This window comes from Corylus avellana, chromosome 6 (genome assembly GCF_965113065.1).
Source record: "Corylus avellana chromosome 6, dhCorAvel1.hap1.2, whole genome shotgun sequence".
In the NCBI taxonomy this organism is placed as follows: Eukaryota; Viridiplantae; Streptophyta; class Magnoliopsida; order Fagales; family Betulaceae; genus Corylus; species Corylus avellana.
The window spans coordinates 13,169,309-13,188,773 of NC_142495.1; the positions used below are offsets into that span (position 1 = coordinate 13,169,309).

The window sequence follows — 19,465 nt, forward strand, 5'->3', positions numbered from 1 at the left end:
GTAGATTTATATTTAAAATGAATTAGATTTTATTTAGATTAGTTTTGTTATCAGTATTTTTAGATTAGAGATAAACATATGTCTATTTGTATTTCAATTATCTAGTTATTTATTTTAGAGACAAGATTGCATTAGTTATCTTTCTAGGTTTATCTTCAGTGTAGGAGTTTTACTCCAAGTCTAAGTCATTGTAATCTTCCTATTTAAAGGATGGTATTTTAATAAAAAGGAATCAGAAAATTAATTCCAAACCTTGAATTTGAAAATGGTTTTTTAGGTTTCCTCAAAATCTAAAAGGTCTAGGTTCCTTCAGAACATATAATCTATCTCTGTTACGTATTCACGTAACATTTAAATGTTGTGTAAATCAAGAGAAGGAAATATAATAAATACAAAAAATGGGACAAATTAAACAAATAACTTAATCCCAAACCTTTTCAAACTCAAGGTTTGGGATTAATTTTCTGGTCCCCTTTTTATTAAAATATCATCATTTAAATAGGAAGATTACAATGACTTAGACTTGGAGTAAAACTCCTACACTGAAGATAAACCTAGAAAGATAACTAATGCAATCTTGTCTCTAGAATAAATAACTAGATCGATAATTAAAATACAAATAGATACATGTTTATCTCTAATCTAAAAATACTGATAACAAAACTAATCTAAATAAAATCTAATTCATTTTAAATATAAATCTACTATAATATAATGTCTACTTTATCCCTATGTTAGTTCCGTAACACAACATTAAGATTGGCGGCTCTCAATTATAGTGCTCGGCGGCCTGCTCTCATCGTAGGAAAGGGATTCTTCTTCTGTGCTGTAAATTATTTTACGTACTAATTGTTCAGCATATTCTTTATTATTATTTAATGGTTATATTCATAAATTAATGAATCATTTTTAAATATTTGACAGGTCCAGGATACATTTCCGTTGAGAGTCTCTATTTAAGAATGAGAAATTCAAACTTAAAAAATAATTTACAACTTTAAAAAAAAAAAACCATTATTCAGAAATTAAAGAGATTTTTTTTGTCAAACCATTAATAGACGCATTGGCAGAATTTGCTATGCCCAGACTAATCAATGCAACCGTTAAACAAGTCGTGAATAAAATATAGCTATAAAAGATTTTTAATTGTATTTATGACGTTTAAACTTTAGCGCAACATGCCATATATTTAGTATGATTTTTTTTTTTTTTTTAAGATTTTGGAGGGATTATTATGACTCTTTAATATGTCCTCAAAATTATAGTGCTTGCGTATTAATTGGTCTCACATGAAGGGTAGTTGAGACTTGGACAATAACACAATTAATGGTGTTAAACGTGTGTGTCTATATATATGTGTGTGTGCGCGCGCAGTATTATTTGTGTGTGGTAGGAGTTTGCATGCAGAAGAAGAATGTGGAGGCTGAAGATTGCGGAAGGTGGCAACAGCCCTTTCCTCTTTAGCACGAACAACTTCGTGGGAAGGCAAGTATGGGAGTTTGACTCTAATGTCGGTACACCTGAAGAGCGAGCCGAGGTTGAAGAGGCTCGTCAAATATTTTACGAGAACCGCCATAACAACAGGAACTGCAGCGATCTTCTATGGCGATTGCAGGTCTCCTTTCTGATCACTCGCACTCTCTCACTCTCTCTTCTTTGTGTTTTGAACCTAAATTATTATGCACGTATGTGCTTGAAAACCAAAATACTATTTCTCAATCATTTAATTAAAGATCATAAATAATAATGAAGATTTTCTAAATGCTAAAGTATTGATCCACCGATTAAATTTATTTACTTATAAGTTTAAGCTTTTGGAATAAATAATTATTTAACATGATATCAAAATAAGTCATAATTAGTTCGAACTATGACTCCGTTAATTCACTATGTTGGATATCACTTATTAAAAGAGAGTATGGGCCTCTTTTAGGACAATTGTAGACCCTTGTGCCACAATTCTCAAATACCTTTATTTATTTATTTTTAATTTTTATGAAATAATGCAAAATCAGTCTATGTGTTAGACTTATTTGCAATAAGCTCTTGATAGTATAAAAATGTTCTAAAAGCTAGCTCTCTAGATCAGTAATATACAAAAATAACAAATAGGTTTATGCACTCTACTTCCGTCTAATTTTTTAATGGAAAACGTTAAATGACATGTCAGCAGTACCATTCAGATTATGACACATGTTGTTAAGACATTTTTTGGTCTAACAGTTTTCGATTGGTGTGATTTGTACGTTCTTCTTGTTCTTCGAGGTGTCCTTGATCTTCAATCTTCGTGTTCACTCATGCAAGACAATAACCAATTAAGAGAACTCCCCGGTGGAGTGCTAGCGGGTCTCACTCTAATTCCTGAGTTAGTTATTTTGAGAAAAGTCTGCCCAATATACAATAATTGAGTCTAGGGTTTATAACTAGTAGAGGGGCCTATTTATAGGTTAGAATTAAGTCTTCTACTTCGACTTGCCCTATAAGTTCTGAGAGTTGTGGCATATTATTCTTCTAGTAGGCTTGTATTGGTCTTGAGGCCCATGATGTATCATGTGGGCTAATAGAGTGGAATTATTTCCACTAGTTACCTCCCAATTCTCTTATCCGAGGAACTTCGATAATGGGAATTCAACCAAAGTCCCAGGATGAACCGAGGCTATCCAAGGCTCATGTCTACCTTGGAGCACATCTTGGAGTCACTCAAACATTATTGATACAATTCAATGCATTGGTTTAATTCCCGAGAGGTATTTCTTCTTTAAATACCCCCCAACTCTCTTTTTGGGCCGAGGGATAAATCTGACCCTCCCTTTATGATGATGAGGTCATTTTTGTCGGCATCAAATCCGGCTTCAGTGTTTCACTTACACCCTTGAGCTCTTGCCTCATACGATTCTAAAAACACTAGTTGTAGCTTCCTTTTGATTTTCCCTAAGTTTAAAGAACAAAACTACTTTTTGCTTTCCTATCAAAATGTATTTCACAAAAGCTCCTCTTAGATTTTCCTTTACCATTAAAATATAATTTCTTTACAAAATACAAGTTCCCTACCTACCATCATATTTTTCACAAAATTCCAACACAATCCCCAATGAAAGACAAAATGATGAAAGATGAAAGTGGAAAGAAAAATATTTATATTAAAATAATGAATAAGAAACCACTTTTGGTTCCCTACATATTGGGAAACATTGTAGCTGCCAAAGGGTGTTTGTTAAATTTAGGGAAACTGATGTGGGTGAGTTTTTGTGATTTTTTAAAAAATTTTCCTAAACATAGGGAAGAGATTGGATTATAGGGTATCTTCTGCTAGTGCTTGTCCAAAAGTGTATTGTTTCAAAACTGGACCCCCAATGTTTCTTTCTCTCTCTCTTGCTGCAACAACACATTCACATCAGACATTTAAGATTTAGAGAAACATGATCGACGCCATGTACGACTGTGGTCATGTATGGGATACTATCAAAAACTAGGCCTCATCTTAGAGCATTCACAGCAGCTCCCCTATATGTGGTTCCCTTCCCTAAGTTTAAGAAAAATGTAAAAAAAAGCCACAAAAGCCACCCACAATAGACTTCTTATATCACCTCTCAACATTAGGATCGCTACAGTGCAACCCAATGTTTTTTGTCTTTCTCTTTCAATAAGCACAAGGATCGCTACAGTGCAACCCAATGTATTGGGTTGCACTGTAGCGATCCTTGTGCTTATTGAAAGATAAAGACAAAAAAGAAAAAAAAGAAAAAGAAAAAAATTCATTGTCTCTCTTGATTGAATCATTAAAAAAGTAGAGAAATAAAGAATTAAAAATAAAGAAAGTAAACAAATGATATTTAATTAGTATAGTGAATGATAAAGGAAAGTTATTGTGGAGTGTATATAGATATAGAAGTAAAAAGTAGTTTTGATTCTTAAATTTAGAGAAAATGGTAAGGAAGTTGCTAGGAATGCTCTCACGCTTGGCCTGCAAGTGGATTATATATATATAACTTGTTTTTGTTTATTCTAATCGTTTTCATTTATCAACTTTTAAAATATTCTTAATTCATGGAAAGATATATTAATTAAGTTAGTTAACGTGATACATAATGAATTAGTTTGAAAAGAATTAATTAGTTGTGGTGATTTGTTAGGAGATAAAGTGGTTATGGAGTTTTTACCAAGAGTACATTAATATACATAGTTGAACACAATTCTAGCCCAAAAGTCTAAGTTAATGGGCTAAGGTCCACTTAGATATATTAATCAAACACTCTTTTCTTTTATATTTTAAACATTCTTTAAAATTAAATACGTTAAAGAACGTACTCTAGATATACATTAATAAAAGACAACATTCTTTTGGCTGATTCTTGACGACCTTGCATGTTTCTTAAACAAGATGTCATTAATTTTTGTTATGATTTATAATATTGCAGTTTTTAAGAGAGAAAAATTTCAAACAAACGATTCCCCAAGTGAAGGTGAAGGACGGTGAGGAAATGTCGTATGAGACGGCCACAATCGCGATGAGGAGGGCCGTCAACATCTTTACAGCCTTGCAGGCCAGCGACGGCCATTGGCCTGCTGAAAATACTTGTGGAATATATGCCCTTCCTCCCATGGTACGTATCTTCTTTTCATCTCCATTATTCATCATTAACATCTCTTCATTGAAACACACGTACACAGGAAGAGAGAGTAAGGATTAATGGACGATGGAAACATTTTTTTAACAGGATTTTTCATGCTTTTATTCAACTTGATCACAATGCTGCTAACATGTGTATTTGTATGTTAAAATAGATGTTTATAGCTTCCAATATTCTAATAATGCATATGAACATCATATCTTCTAATATTCAACGCTTAATCCACTCATTTACATGATAATGTATAACTCTGCATGCATGATAATATAAAAAGGGAAAATTATACTTGACCTGCTTAATGTTTTACCCGATTTGTAATTTAATTTCCAATGCTTAAAAATTTGCAATATACCTCAATAAAGTATCAAAAATTTGCAATGTAGCCACTCCGTTAACAATTTCCGACCAATTTGACAGAAAATTGCTTATGAGCAATATACGTGAATTTTTTTGTATAAAATTTCCAAAATTGCCCCCATGTATTTTTAAAAATTTTCAAGAATGCCCTCAATTCAATAAACCAAAAAAAAAATAAAATAAAATAATTGGGGTTGGCCGTAGCCAACCCCAATCCGGCCATTTGGGGGTGTCTCTTTTGCCACTTGAGGGTGGTCGAGGGTTTGGGGGTGGTTTCGGCCACCCCCATTTGGCCCCTTGGGGGTGATCGGCCACCCCCCACAGGCCATGGGGGTGGATCACCCAAATGGGCATTGGGGTGGCTACGGTCAACCCCAATTTACCGAATTGCGTTAAGACATAGATATGTAACATAAAATAGCAACTTTTATAGAACAATGTAAACATAAAATATAAATTGTATTTTCTTTGAAACCACTTATTTTATCTAAAAGAATTTGATAAAATACGAGAATCATGTTATAACTCCAACCACCAACTAAAACAAAAGATAATGCAAACACAGAATAATCATGCACAACGAAAATTAATACATCAAAATCACAACACCAAAAGTTGGTGACAAAGTAGAAAACCCTTTGAACCAATCAAACGGAAAAACCACTCCGGGGCCGCCAAACCCTAGAAATCAATATAGGAAAATTCCGATTACAGACAGTAGAAAATACTTACAACCTCTTGTGACTCTCTAGACTCTATAAGAACAACACACTCACTTGCTTGTTTCCTAGCCAATTATCTTCATGGAGTGCTTGTACTTACCAATCATTTGGTAGACTTCTTCACAGTTGTAGAACAAGCATAGTTGTAGATCAATATGGAACGACAATCAACACATCAAGAGAAAGGACATCCCGAAGCTTTCACCACTTCCTCTCTTGGAAGCCAACTCACAAGAACTAACTACTCGGAGGAAAATCTTTGAGACTATCAAGAAAAAATACCCAAAATTTCTAGCATGAACAATAACATGAAAAAGACTTTATAGGAAAGAAATTTTACTCATCACGTCTTAACATGACTCATTTCGCATTAAGACATGATGAACAAAATATGCAGATCTAAGATGTGGAAATATTCAAGTCTTAACAGGAAAGAAATCTTGTCATGACATGATGAGTAAAATTATCTCAGCCCCGTCACAAGTTTGTCCTGACGAGATAACATTTAGTTTAATCTTCAGTCACGTCACATGTCCCGTCCTGACAAGGCATCTGACAAGAAACTAGGGAGCTCATTCTTCAGTCACATCACATACCCGTCTTGACGAGGCATCTGACAAGAAAACAGTGAGTACATCTCAAAGTGCCGTCACCTACCCGTCATGACTCACCATCTGATGAGAAAACAGTGAGCAGTCATTAAGGTGCCGTTGCTAGCCTGTCATGACACTTAGCTAAACCCTAATAACTCTTTTAATACTCCCCCTTAAGCTGTAGCATATATATCACATAAATCTAGCTTGGAAGAAACAAGCAAACAAAAAACACCTAGAAAAATACACTCTAAGACTCTCCCTCAAGCTGGAACAGCTTAGAGCGCATAATACAAAGACTGAATAAAATAACAAGAAAATTTGCTAAAAACTTCAACATCGGTTGAAAACTCGCCAAAAATTGTAGTGAGGGGTTGGATCTCTCCGAAAAACACCAAGGCCAATAGGATCTCGCCGGAAAACAACAAGGATTGGTCGAAACCCACCACAAAACACCAAGGTCGGTCGAATCTCGCTGCAAAACACTAAGAGTAGATCAGATCTCACCGCAAAACACCAAGGCCGGATGAATCTCACCGCAAAACACTAAGGCTAGTAAAATCTCACCGGAAAACAACTAACCAGTCGGAAACCACTGCAAAACAACAAAGCCAGTTGGATCTAACCGCAAAACACCATGGCCGGTTGTATCTCGATAACAAACGATGATCACGTTTCCTGTGATCAACCAACAACAACGAAAACTTGAACGGGAACTTCTCCCCTTAAGCAACAAACCTGATGGAAGCTTCATGTAGCCCAAACTAATATGAACTAGGCTAAAACACCATTGAACCGAACATTAACCTCATTGGACCGGTCATAAAACCCACTAAACTGGTCGAGAAAGGCATTGAACTGGTCAAAGAAGAATTGAACCGGCTGTAAAAGAGAGTGAACCAGTATCCAAACCCTCTGAACTGGGAAGAAAACTAATGCACCAGTTCCAAAAAAAATTGAACAAGTCTGAAACCACGTTGAACCAGTTTGAAAACACACTAAACTAGTAAGAAAACGAATGAACCAGTCTAAAACCACATTGAACTGGACCTAGAAGCCATTGAATTGGTATAAAAACACATTAAACTGGTCTAAAACAGCAAAACCAATTATCATTAACTAGGATAAGGAAGATCCAAATATAACTCCAGCTATCCTTATCCAAGGATAGGAATATCAAGCATGAGTAGCCAAACAGAGATCGTCTTTTCCAACAAATTTGCCAAAAACCTGCCGGTGATAACCAACACTCACAGAAATGGCTGAATATTGCCAAACTTTGCCAAAAACATCTCTCATAACACCATAGAAGTCACCAAAGAACTCAAAAATGCCATTAAATGCCACAAATATGCCGAAAAGCACCATAACCACTGCCGGCAACCACGAAAACCACTATTAATGGCCAGAGCCGGTAAGCATCACAGAAACCTTTGACTAACATGAGAACTACTGAGAGGAACACCTCTAAATCACCGAAACCATCACAGAGCACCAAAAGAAACAATTTTTTTTTTTTTTTCCTCTCGTTCTCCAAGAACAACTCTAAAGCTTCATCAAGGCAGGACAGTGCTGCCACCAGAAGGAGACTCACCAACAATAGGTGTGAGGTTCAACCAAAAGAAAAAGAGTGGAAAACTATTAAAAATAAAGGGAACAAAATTTAAACCCTAAGGCTTTAATACCATGTTGTAGTTTGCATGAACGATTTAGATACAAAAGGTGGAAGCACGTTACTCCCTACTTGTTACTTAGTCTGCCACACATCTTATTATATAGGGTTAGAGAAATAGCACAATCACCAAAATACCTCCAAACTCTAATAACTCTTCTAACACGTGTCATGTAGAAAATATCTCCAATTAATAAATTACGGAGCAAAACAATTAATAAAATAATATAGAAAAATTAAAACCAAAATCAAACACACAATCAATAAATGATTTTATTAATCAAGTGATCAAACTCTTTGAAGAACTTTTCAAAGGTAAAACATTTTGGAGCAGCCAAACCATGTAAACAAATCTATTATAAAAGAATAAGAGATTACAAGTTGTTCATACTTATAAAACATTTGTAGTTGGCATACCCTTATACTAGATAAGCGAGCCACTTTCTCTCTACCGCTATAGCTCTTCCATAACCTTTGGACAATTCTTCTACTTGAACTCTTCTACCGAAACTTTGGTGGCTAAAGGTTTGTGATTTGTGTAATGGTCTGGTTTACAAAAACTCCAAAAGAGAATATAGAATCACAGCTCAGAAAACAAAGAAATCTTTCGGCACAAAAAAATTAAAGGCATAAATACTGTGTAATGAATGGCTTTAGCACCTTAGAAATCATGCTTAGTAGTTCTTATATAGCCAAAGTTGAAATCCATGTGTTTCACGTCAAATTGAAACCTCAAATTGGGATTTTGACAATTTGAGAAAAAAATGGTTGCTTTGACAATGAGTTGGACAAAAATCTGGTGTTTTCGTCTTGCTCCTTTTTCTTGTTCCATGCTGATGTTTCTTTCTCTCATTGGACGACAGAAAATGTTGTGTTTGTGCAAAATCCTTATAGAAGTTATTCTCATATTCACCATTATGGTCAAATGCGAGGGCTTAATATTGTTCCCACATTATTTTTCAAGCTTATCATTAATGAGATAAATATATATACATAGCATGAGAATTCATTAGCCAAGGTGATGAAATGTTAATTGCAATTGATATAAGTTAGGAAGAAAAGATCTACTGAAATCAGTATGAATTAAATCCGAAGATCTTTTCCTTTTAGTCTTAATCAACATAATTTTATATAACTAAGATGTACATATATAGCATAATGAGTGCTAGGGACCATCTTTTTATCCTATTTTTATTCTCCTAAAGCTGATGTGACTTTTAAAATCACCATTAAATTTTAGATGAATCATACTTGAATTTTGATCTAATAGTGATTTTAAAAGCCACATCAGCTTTAGAAGGATAAAAAGATGGTCTTTAGCATTACTCATAGCATAATAGACTTAGTGATGATTGTTAATGTTTGCTCATATATTTGTTTTGGGTTAATATGAGAATTAATGCTTTGTCAGACGTTTAGCCTTTAACATCTAATAGGTGGCCAAATTAGAGTATGTAATTCATTGAGGATTGTTTTGGGTTAAATAAGCACAGCTCTTTATCTAGTTGATGCAATTTCTAACTAGAATTAATTTTTTTAAAAAAAATTGAAAAAACAAAAAGTGCAGGTCATCTGTCTATACATTACAGGGCATCTTGATATTGTGTTCTCTGTAGAACATCGCAAAGAAATCCTTCGATATATATACAATCAACAGGTACATTAATTTCTCACAAAATTTTAAGATATTATAAAGTTGCACTAATTGATTTTCTAAGTTATGTTTGCACAGCATGAAGATGGTGGGTGGGGACTGCATTTAGAAGGTAATAGTAGCATGTTTAGCACAACTTTGTGCTACGTTACTATGCGTATACTTGGAGAAGGAGTAGAAGGTGGTCAAGAAAATGCTTGTGCGAGGGCTCGGAAGTGGATTCTGGATCATGGTGGTGCAACACATATACTATCTTGGGGAAAGATTTGGCTTTCGGTACAATATAATAAATTAAAACACATATTTTATTGTTTTCCTGATCAAGCAATTATTTAGTACCTACCATTTTCTTGTAGTTGCTTGGTGTGTATGAATGGTCTGGGTGCAAGCCGATGCCCCCAGAGTTTTGGCTATTTCCTCCGATTGATCCTGGTTTGCACAATTTCCTTTTACACATAAATATTGATTGTAATTATCATGAGAAATGCTTCTTTGCATTTTCGTGTTTATCTCATGTATATCTCCTCTGGGTTGGCATATTTCAACTATTATTGGTGTTTTTTGTCATTTCTAATTAAGGGTGGATGAAGTATGCAAACTTATCTCCTCTGGGTTGGCATATTTCAACTATTATTGGTGTTTTTTGTCATTTCTAATTAAGGGTGGATGAAGTATGCAAACTTAGGGGGAGATATACACGAGATGGATACCAAAATGCAAAGAAATATTTCTCAATTATGATACTAAAATAGCTTTTCGGAAATATTAATTAATATTATATATATCTCATACGTACATGCAGCAAAACTTTGGTGCTATCTTCGGGTAACTTATTTTCCCATCTCGTATTTGTATGGGAAGAGGTTTGTTGGCCGGATAACACCTCTCATTTTAGAATTGAGAAAAGAGCTCTATGTTGAACCTTACCATAGTATTAACTGGAGGAGAGCACGCCACTTATGTTCGAAGGTGATGATCAATACATCTCGATTTTCCTTAAGCACAAATATGGTCAAAGTTTTGCATATATACATACCATTTAACAACATTTGATTCCATATATAGAAGAAAATGATTTTGTAAAATTGTTGTAGGAGGATCTCTATCATCCTCATCATTGGATACAAGATTTTCTTTGGGATGGTGTTTACATGCTAACGGAGCCTGTTCTAACTCGTTGGCCTTTTAACAAGTTGAGAAATAAGGCTCTTCAACTAGTGATGAAAAGTTAGAAAACAAATTTGAAACTCTGGTATTTTTTTATGATACCAGATCACTTGTATTCCTTGAGTATTTATACACAACTACACATAACATCAGTTACAATCAGAATTGAAAAGCCTATACAATAAAGTGGTTGTACTAACTGTTACAATTTAAACTTTAAACATCATAAACAACTTCCTTCAGTTACCCACTCTTTAATCCAGCTACTGTTATGAATTTCAAATGTCTTATGTTACAAACTCATTTAATCCAGCTACTGTTATGTAACTCAAAAGTCACACAACATTTAACCTTCAATACCTTTCTTATCTTCAACGGCAGAAGTGAGTGAATGAGTATGGTTAACATCCCCCCTCAAGCTAATGGGGAGGGAACGAACCATGAGCTTGTCTCTTAATAGGAGGAAACGAGCTGATGTGAGACCTTTAGTAAAAATATCTGAGGGCTGATCTGCAGTTGATATATACCGAGCAACCAAATCCTTGTTAAACACTTTCTCTCGAATAAAGTGATAATCCACTTCGATGTGTTTAGTGCGAGCATGAAAAACAGGATTAGAGGAGAGAGATAGAGCCCCAATATTGTCGACCCATAAGCAAGGAGCCGAGAATAGGAATAGTCGAATTTCTTTGAGTAGCATACGAATCCAATATAACTCAGCCACGGTAAGAGCCATAGAACGATACTCAGCTTCTGTGCTTGACCGAGCAACAGTAGGTTGCTTCTTAGCAGCCCAAGAAATCAAGCACGGACCTAAGTATATTGCATAACCTGTCGTGGATTTTCTGTCATCAGGGCTTCCAGCCCAATCAGAATCACAAAAGCCATTCAATTTCAAAGAACCCTGTGTATAATACAAACCATAATGCAAGGTGCCCTTAAGATACCGAAGTACACGTTTGGCAGCTGTCAAATGCACTGAAGTTGGTGAATGAAGAAACTGGCATAATTGATTAACACTATATGCAATATCTGGGCGAGTCAATGTACAATATTGAAGAGCACCAACAATGTGACGGTATTCTTTGGGATCAGAAAGAGGATCACCCTGAAACTTGGAAAGTTTACTGCCTGAAACACAAGGGGTAGATGCAGGTTTGGCTCCAGCCATGTTAACACGAATAAGCAAATCAGTGACATATTTTCCTTGATGAAGATGGAGACCATGGGAGTCACGATTAGCCTGAATCCCCAAGAAAAATGAAAGATGACCAAGGTCTTTTAATGCAAAATCACATTTGAGTTGAGAAATAATAGCACCAATAGCAGTAGGAGTATTACTAGTTACGATGATATCATCAACGTATACTAACAGAAAAACACTTACTGAGTCACGATGAAAAAAGAACAAAGAGGTGTCCACACTCGAACCTACAAATCCAAGCTCCAACAATGCTTGAGACAAGCGAAGGAACCAAGCTCGAGGAGCTTGTTTGAGACCATAAAGAGACTTATGAAGTTTACAAACAAATTCTGGATGAGTAGGATCCTCAAACCCTTGAGGTTGTTCCATAAAGACTTCTTCTTCCAAGTGCCCATGTAGAAATGCATTGGAAACATCTAATTGGTGAATGGGCCAATTATAGTGCACAGCTACAGCAAGTATGAGACGCACGGTTGCAGGCTTAATGACAGGACTAAAAGTTTCTGTAAAATCAAGGCCATCAACTTGATCAAAGCCCTTTGCAACAAGTCGTGCTTTGTACCTGTCAATCGAGCCATCAGATTTCTGCTTAAGTTTGTAAACCCATTTGTTACGAATGATGCGATTATGTGCAGGTCTTGGGCACAAAGTCCAGGTCTTGTTGGCAATAAGAGCCTCAAACTCAGCTTGCATTGCAAATTCCCAATTCGGATTCCCTACTGCTTGTTTGTAAGTGTGAGGTTCTGAAGGGAGAACAACGGAAGACAAGGCAGTGAGTGGATGTTTTGTAGAAAAGAAAAGCTTGTAGTCAGGGAACTGTTTAGGCTTCAAAGAATTTGTTTGGGACCGTGTGATCATGCGGGTAGCAGAAGCAGGCAGAGGAATGGGTGGGCTGGAAGTGGAAGAATTAGCATGATCATATGGAGACTGAGAAAGTGAACTATCAGGTAATACTTCATCAGGGGTAGTAGATGAGATATGTGGGGATGAGGGTGACACATTATCAAAAGAAAGAGGTGAAGTATCCTCCGCAGGAGATAGAGACAATGAAGAAATTTGAGGAACCCAATCAGTAGCAGGAGTATTTAAATCAAAAGAAGAAACTAAAGGAACAGAAATACCTGGTAGGCATGGGCTGCTGATTGGGAGAGCTGCTGTTTGGGGAGTGGAAGCTGAGACCCCATCTTGTGCTGGAAATTTAGTTTCATCAAAAACAACGTGCCTAGAAATGTAAACACGATGAGAAGTTGGATCCAAACACCTATATCCTTTTTGATTTGTGCTATAACCCAAGAAGATGCATTTTTTGCTGCGAAAAGACAATTTGTGAGAATTATATGGTCTAAGTAATGGGAAGCAAGCACAACCAAAGGACCTAAGAGAGGTATAATCTGGATGACGTTGGAACAATGTGAAATAAGGGGAGTTATTATGAAGAACGGGTGTAGGCATACGGTTGATCAAGTAAATGGCTGTTAAGAAAGCATCAACCCAATACTTATTTGAAAGATGAGATTGAGCTAACAAAGACAAGCCGGTCTCAGTGATATGCCTATGTTTACGTTCAGCAATACCGTTTTGTTCTGATGTATACGGACATGTAAGACGATGTAGTATACCATGTGTTTCAAGAAATTTAGTGAAGGCATGTGAAATATATTCACCACCGTTGTCTGTTTGAATTTGTTTAATTTTGCAAGAGAACAAATTTTCAACAAGACTCTTAAATTTCATAAAACAAAGCAATACATCAGACTTTTGTCTTAGAGGATACATCCAAGCAAACCGGGAATGATCATCAACAAACAAAACATAGTATTTGCAACCTCCTACAGAAACTATGGGAGAAGTCCACACATCTGAGTGAATTAATTCTAGTGGAGAAGTGGATCGATGAGTAGAAGCTGAGAAGGGCAATTTCTTGCTCTTGGAAACTTGGCAGGGTTCACACAAAGAATGACTTTTTGTGGAACCTGAAACTTGAAGCAAAGAGTGTCGTAGCAGATGTTGAATGGCAGCAGATGTGGGATGTCCCAGTCGTAGATGCCAGATATGAAGAGGCACAGAAACTCCTAATAAAGCAGTAAAAGAGACAGCAGTGGCAGCTTGACTAGAAGCCTTATTTTTCCGAAATTTTTGTAGAAAGATGGGGTATAGCCCAGCTCTACTCGGCCCTTGCAGAAGCACCTCCTTGGTCAGCATGTCCTTTATAACAAAATAGGAAGAGGTAAGTTTAAAGTAGCAATTGTTATCTTTGCAAAATTTCTGAATTGAAAGAAGATTGGTGGAAGCATTTGGGCAATGTAAAATATTTTTAAGAGACAATTTTGTATGGGGAGTAATGAGAAGAGAGGAACTCGTATTAGATATCTGCAACCCATTTCCATTGCCAACAGTAACATTTTCATTTCCCGTATAAGGCTGCTGTAAACTCAGATTCTCAATATCACCAGTCACATGATTGTTAGCACCACTGTCCAAGTACCAAGGTTGTTCTTCGTCAATAGCAACATGAGTATGGGCAGCCATTGCAGCTAGTTGAGAAGGTGGATGTCGTCCTTGAAAAGTGAAGTCCATACGATGGTAGCAATCCAAAGCTTGGTGACTTGTTTTTCCACAAATCTGACATGGAGGTCTATTAGCAGAAAAAAGTGAGGAATGACTTGAGGAAGGTTTACCAAGCATATGTTTTGATGAAGTTACAGCAGAGGCTGATTTGGAGAATTGTTGTCTGGGCATATGTTGTCTTGGTGGACCACGATATTGTGGTGAGAACTTTGTCTTCTTGCTATAATGAGGAGTCCGTGGCTTCTGAGCAAAGAAGGCGATCTGATTGGCTGCAGGAGGGACACTTTGCTGATGGATGTCAAGCATATGATCAAAATTCAGCAGCTCTTCTTGAAAATCAGCAAACGAAATTGATTGCTCACGAGTAACAAAGTTGAAGGTAGTGATAAAATTCTGGTATGAAGAGTTGAGACCTCCCACAATATAGGAAATCAAGTCCTCATCATCGACAGGCTTGCTAGCAGCAGCCAACTGATCTGCCAAACTTTTGGCAGCCAAAAGATAATCGGAACACCCTTTGGTCCCTTGCTGCATGGTTTGCAATTGTCTCTTCAAATGAGAGATATGGGACTTAGATTTAGGAGCAAAACGTGTTGCTAAATGATTCCAAACCTGATGTGAGGTATCCAATCCGTAAACAGTGGAAAGAACCTTGTCAGTTAGCGTGGCATTTATCCAAGCCAAAACAAATTGATCTTTCTTCTGCCAGACAGAATATTCTGGACTTATGGAAGAAGTGGGCTTTCCTTCCGCATCAAGAATGAATTGCGGAGGACAAGGCTTTGAGCCATCAACAATACCCAAGAGATCATGGGTACGAAGAGCCGGTAAAAATTGGGTAGTCCAATTTGTGTAATTGGGTCCATCTAGTTTGGAGGCTAGTGGAGTGACATTTGGTGGAACAAATGTGAATGAGGATGAGGCCATTTCAGAGGGATCAAAAAAAGCGTTAGCCTAAAAGGCTCTGATACCAAGTTAGAAAACAAATTTGAAACTCTGGTATTTTTTTATGATACCAGATCACTTGTATTCCTTGAGTATTTATACACAACTACACATAACATCAGTTACATTTGAATTGAAAAGCCTATACAATAAAGTGGTTGTACTAACTGTTACAATTTAAACTTTAAACATCATAAACAACTTCCTTCAGTTACCCACTCTTTAATCCAGCTACTGTTATGAATTTCAAATGTCTTATGTTACAAACTCATTTAATCCAGCTACTGTTATGTAACTCAAAAGTCACACAACATTTAACCTTCAATACCTTTCTTATCTTCAACGGCAGAAGTGAGTGAATGAGTATGGTTAACATGAAACACATTCATTATGAAGATGAGAGTAGTCGGTACATTGTCATTGGAGGGGTGGACAAGGTAACACTAGTTTTACATAAAGGGATATATAGAGTAAGGGGAAACTTCACCTACACTCATGATATTTTATCACTTTTGTAATCAGATCTTCATTCTTTAAATCCTAACAGATGACGCAAAAATACCCAAAATTGACCCCAGTTAAAAAAATTACAATTGACTGCTATGTTCACCCACGCCTAAGCCAGTGGGTTCCATGTTTTTTCTTTTTTAAAAATTAAATTATTTAATAAGGGTAATTTTTATTTTTAAAATTTATATATATATATATATATATATATATATATATATATATATATCATGATCAAGTTATATATGCCCACTCCTTAACTTGAGACTTTTATGCCACTTCAATTGGACAGCCATTCTTTATGCTATCTACTTGGATTGAAGATCCAAATGGGGATTACTTTAAGAAGCATCTTGCTAGGATACATGATATCTTATGGGTTGGAGAAGATGGATTGAAGTTGCAGGTTAGTAGATATTAGTCACAACTATCATATAATCTTGAGAACTTGCAGTTTTTATTTATCCAAGTTTCTTAACTTTTTTTTTTTTTAAAAAAAATATCTTTCGCTTAATTTTCAATAACATTGGAGATGCTTCCAAATTATGCCTTTCAATTTATATTTAGCCTTGCACTATGACATTTCTATTTTTTTTTTTTTTTCTTTTAAATTACTAGTTGTCTAGCCAATTTTCATGTCTCCTATTCACATGCAGGCTTGCGGTAGCCAGGTTTGGGATGCTAGCTTTACCATCCAAGCTTTGCTCGCTACTAATCTCAGTCATGAAATTGGACCTACCCTTATGAAAGCACACAACTTTCTAAAGAAATCCCAGGTTTTTCTCAAATACATTATATATATATATAAATATATATATATATATATATATATATATATATATATATATATATATATTTCACCAATTATGGATTGCGCGAAAACAATTTGTAAATGACTTTATACTAAAAGTTGTAGTACCCCAAACAATTTTCATACATATACATACCGTCTCTTCGGGCATCATGTTTGTTTTTACATGTGTTTGATGAGATCTTTTTCTTTAACATTTTGACTTGTCAACAAACATAAATTTGAAAAGGTCAAGGATAATCCTCCTGGAAACTTTAGAAGGATGTTTCGTCACATTACTAAAGGGGGATGGACGTTCTCTGATGAAGATCATGGATGGACTGTTTCTGATTGCACTGCAGAAGCTTTAAAGGTAACTAATTATGTTCAACTACAATTCATTTGAGACTTGAACCTCATCCACATTAAAAGGGATTGCTCATTGAGCTATCTTATATGATAGTGTTGCTTGTTGCTATCTATGCTGCCACCCGAAATTGTTGGTGAGAAAATGGAGCCTGAAGAGTTATATGACTCCGTCAATTTCATACTCTCTCTACAGGTTAGAATTAGACTGCACTGCAATTGTGTATTTCAACTACTCTATATATGTTTGCTCAAATTAGATAAACTTGAGTTCCATTTTTCTCTCAAAGATATTACTATGATAAAAAGCTCCATCTTATGAAACTATTGCAGAGTGAAAATGGTGGTGTACCAGGCTGGGAGCCAGCAACTGGTGCGTCGTGGTTGGAGGTAAATGCTTTAACATATTCTTTTAAGAGATACTTCTATCACATATAATGTTAGTGAAAAACTTGAAGTATTACTCTTTTGCCAGCATCTTTAGCAATCATTGACCAAATTAAGCTATTCTCTTTCTGTGATGTTTTTCAGCTTATTAATCCTGTAGAATTTCTTGAGGACAATGTCGTTGAGCATGAGTAAGACTTGGCACCTTTTATTTCTAAAAGTTGTTTAGCTTTTAAATTACTTAAGGACTAAAAACCAAGTGATTCAGGTATGTTGAGTGCACTTCATCAGCAATACAAGCATTGGTTTTGTTCAAGAAATTATATCCAGGGCATAGGAAGAAAGAGATCGAAATTTTCATCAGAAAAGCTGTACAGTACCTAGAAGACGAACAAAAGCCTAATGGCTCATGGTATGTTTCTTTGTTGAGTTACTAAATTCGTTTGAGTCATTTTTCTATTATTCACAAGGAAGCATGAGTATATATATAAGCACTTCTACGGTATTAAATTACTACTTATCCTAAAAACTTAAAGATGATAAGAAAATAATAAATTTAATCATATAAATCTCCACCTCACATGCGGACTCAAACTCTCATTTAATAAGTGAAGCCCATCACATTTAAATATTTAATTAAAATTAGAGGTAAATTATCGACGCTAAGGTTCGAACTCAATACCTTTATTTTGATACCAAGTTAAATTTTCTCTCATTCCAAAAGCTTAAGTTCATGGGAATTGATGAATTTAAACATTTAATTTATATTCTAACATGCAGGTATGGGATTTGGGGAATTTGCTTCATATATGCAACCTGGTTTGCACTTGTAGGGCTAGAAGCTGCTGGTAAGACTTATGACAATTGTCTGGCAACGCGAAAAGGTGTAGAATTTCTACTCAAAACACAAAATGATGATGGCGGTTGGGGAGAGAGCTATCTTTCATGCCCAAACAAGGTAGTTTATTTGCTTCAAAATAATCTTTCTTATGCCCTCATTGATCCCTAAGTTTAGTTAATGGAGTAACAAACATCTGATCTTGAGTTAATTGCTGAAAATATTCAATACTGTAATGTTTGGGCCTATCTCTGACTATCTCCAATTATTGTCTATGGTTTACAGGAATATACGCCTCTTAAGGGAAATAAATCAAATTTGGTGCAGACTGCAATGGCTTTGATGGGCCTAATTCATGCTCAGCAGGTGACTTCATGATTTAAGCATTCTAGAGTTAACACTCCATTCATAAATCATTTTAATTTTTCATGTAGTCTTTTCAAAAAATTGAAGAATTAAATTTTATGTCATATATAATAGGCACAAAGAGACCCTACTCCTCTTCATCGTGCAGCAAAACTATTGATCAATTCTCAAATGAAGAGTGGTGATTTCCCCCAACAGGTACCACTCCTCCTTGTCTTAATTATTAGAAAATCAGTGAAACAACCCAATTAGCTTTTATTTATATTAGAAAATGGTTTTGTCATATCCAATGTGTACGTAGCATATAACAATTTACTACTACTTTTATTGTAGGAGGTTATCGGAGCATTTATGAAGAATAACATGCTGCACTACGCACTTTTCAGGAGTACCTTCCCATTGTGGGCACTTGCAGAATATCGCAATCGTCTTTCATTTTCTAGCAAACCTATTTAAACTATACATCATAGATTATAAGGTGTATGGAATTAACAAAGCAACTTATGAAGCAAGTTGATGAACTATGTTGTATCAAAGTCTATATACATAGTCCAAGGTACAAGGACATGCAACGAATTATTCGAAGTCCATGCATATAGTCCTAAGTGATTGAGACATAGCATGAAAAAGAATAAACAAGTAAATGATAAAGGTCTATGAAAATACATTTTCTAGTTCAATATTTTCTTAATTGAGCT

General features: G+C 35.6%; 1 protein-coding gene across 1 annotated transcript; it reads left to right on the forward strand.

Annotated features, from left to right (window-relative positions):
- The first annotated feature begins 1,414 nt into the window (after positions 1 to 1,414).
- Positions 1,415 to 19,411, forward strand: LOC132186893 (beta-amyrin synthase-like). Its single transcript, XM_088517196.1, has 19 exons — positions 1,415 to 1,615; positions 4,419 to 4,604; positions 9,543 to 9,632; positions 9,708 to 9,905; positions 9,986 to 10,061; positions 10,432 to 10,598; positions 10,724 to 10,849; positions 15,888 to 15,950; positions 16,313 to 16,426; positions 16,677 to 16,796; positions 17,061 to 17,183; positions 17,274 to 17,372; positions 17,510 to 17,566; positions 17,708 to 17,754; positions 17,832 to 17,975; positions 18,344 to 18,521; positions 18,687 to 18,767; positions 18,882 to 18,965; positions 19,101 to 19,411. The coding sequence occupies exons 1-19, from the start codon at positions 1,415 to 1,417 to the stop codon at positions 19,221 to 19,223; spliced, it is 2,277 nt and encodes a 758-aa protein (XP_088373322.1). The 3' UTR covers positions 19,224 to 19,411.
- Positions 19,412 to 19,465: the final 54 nt, after the last annotated feature.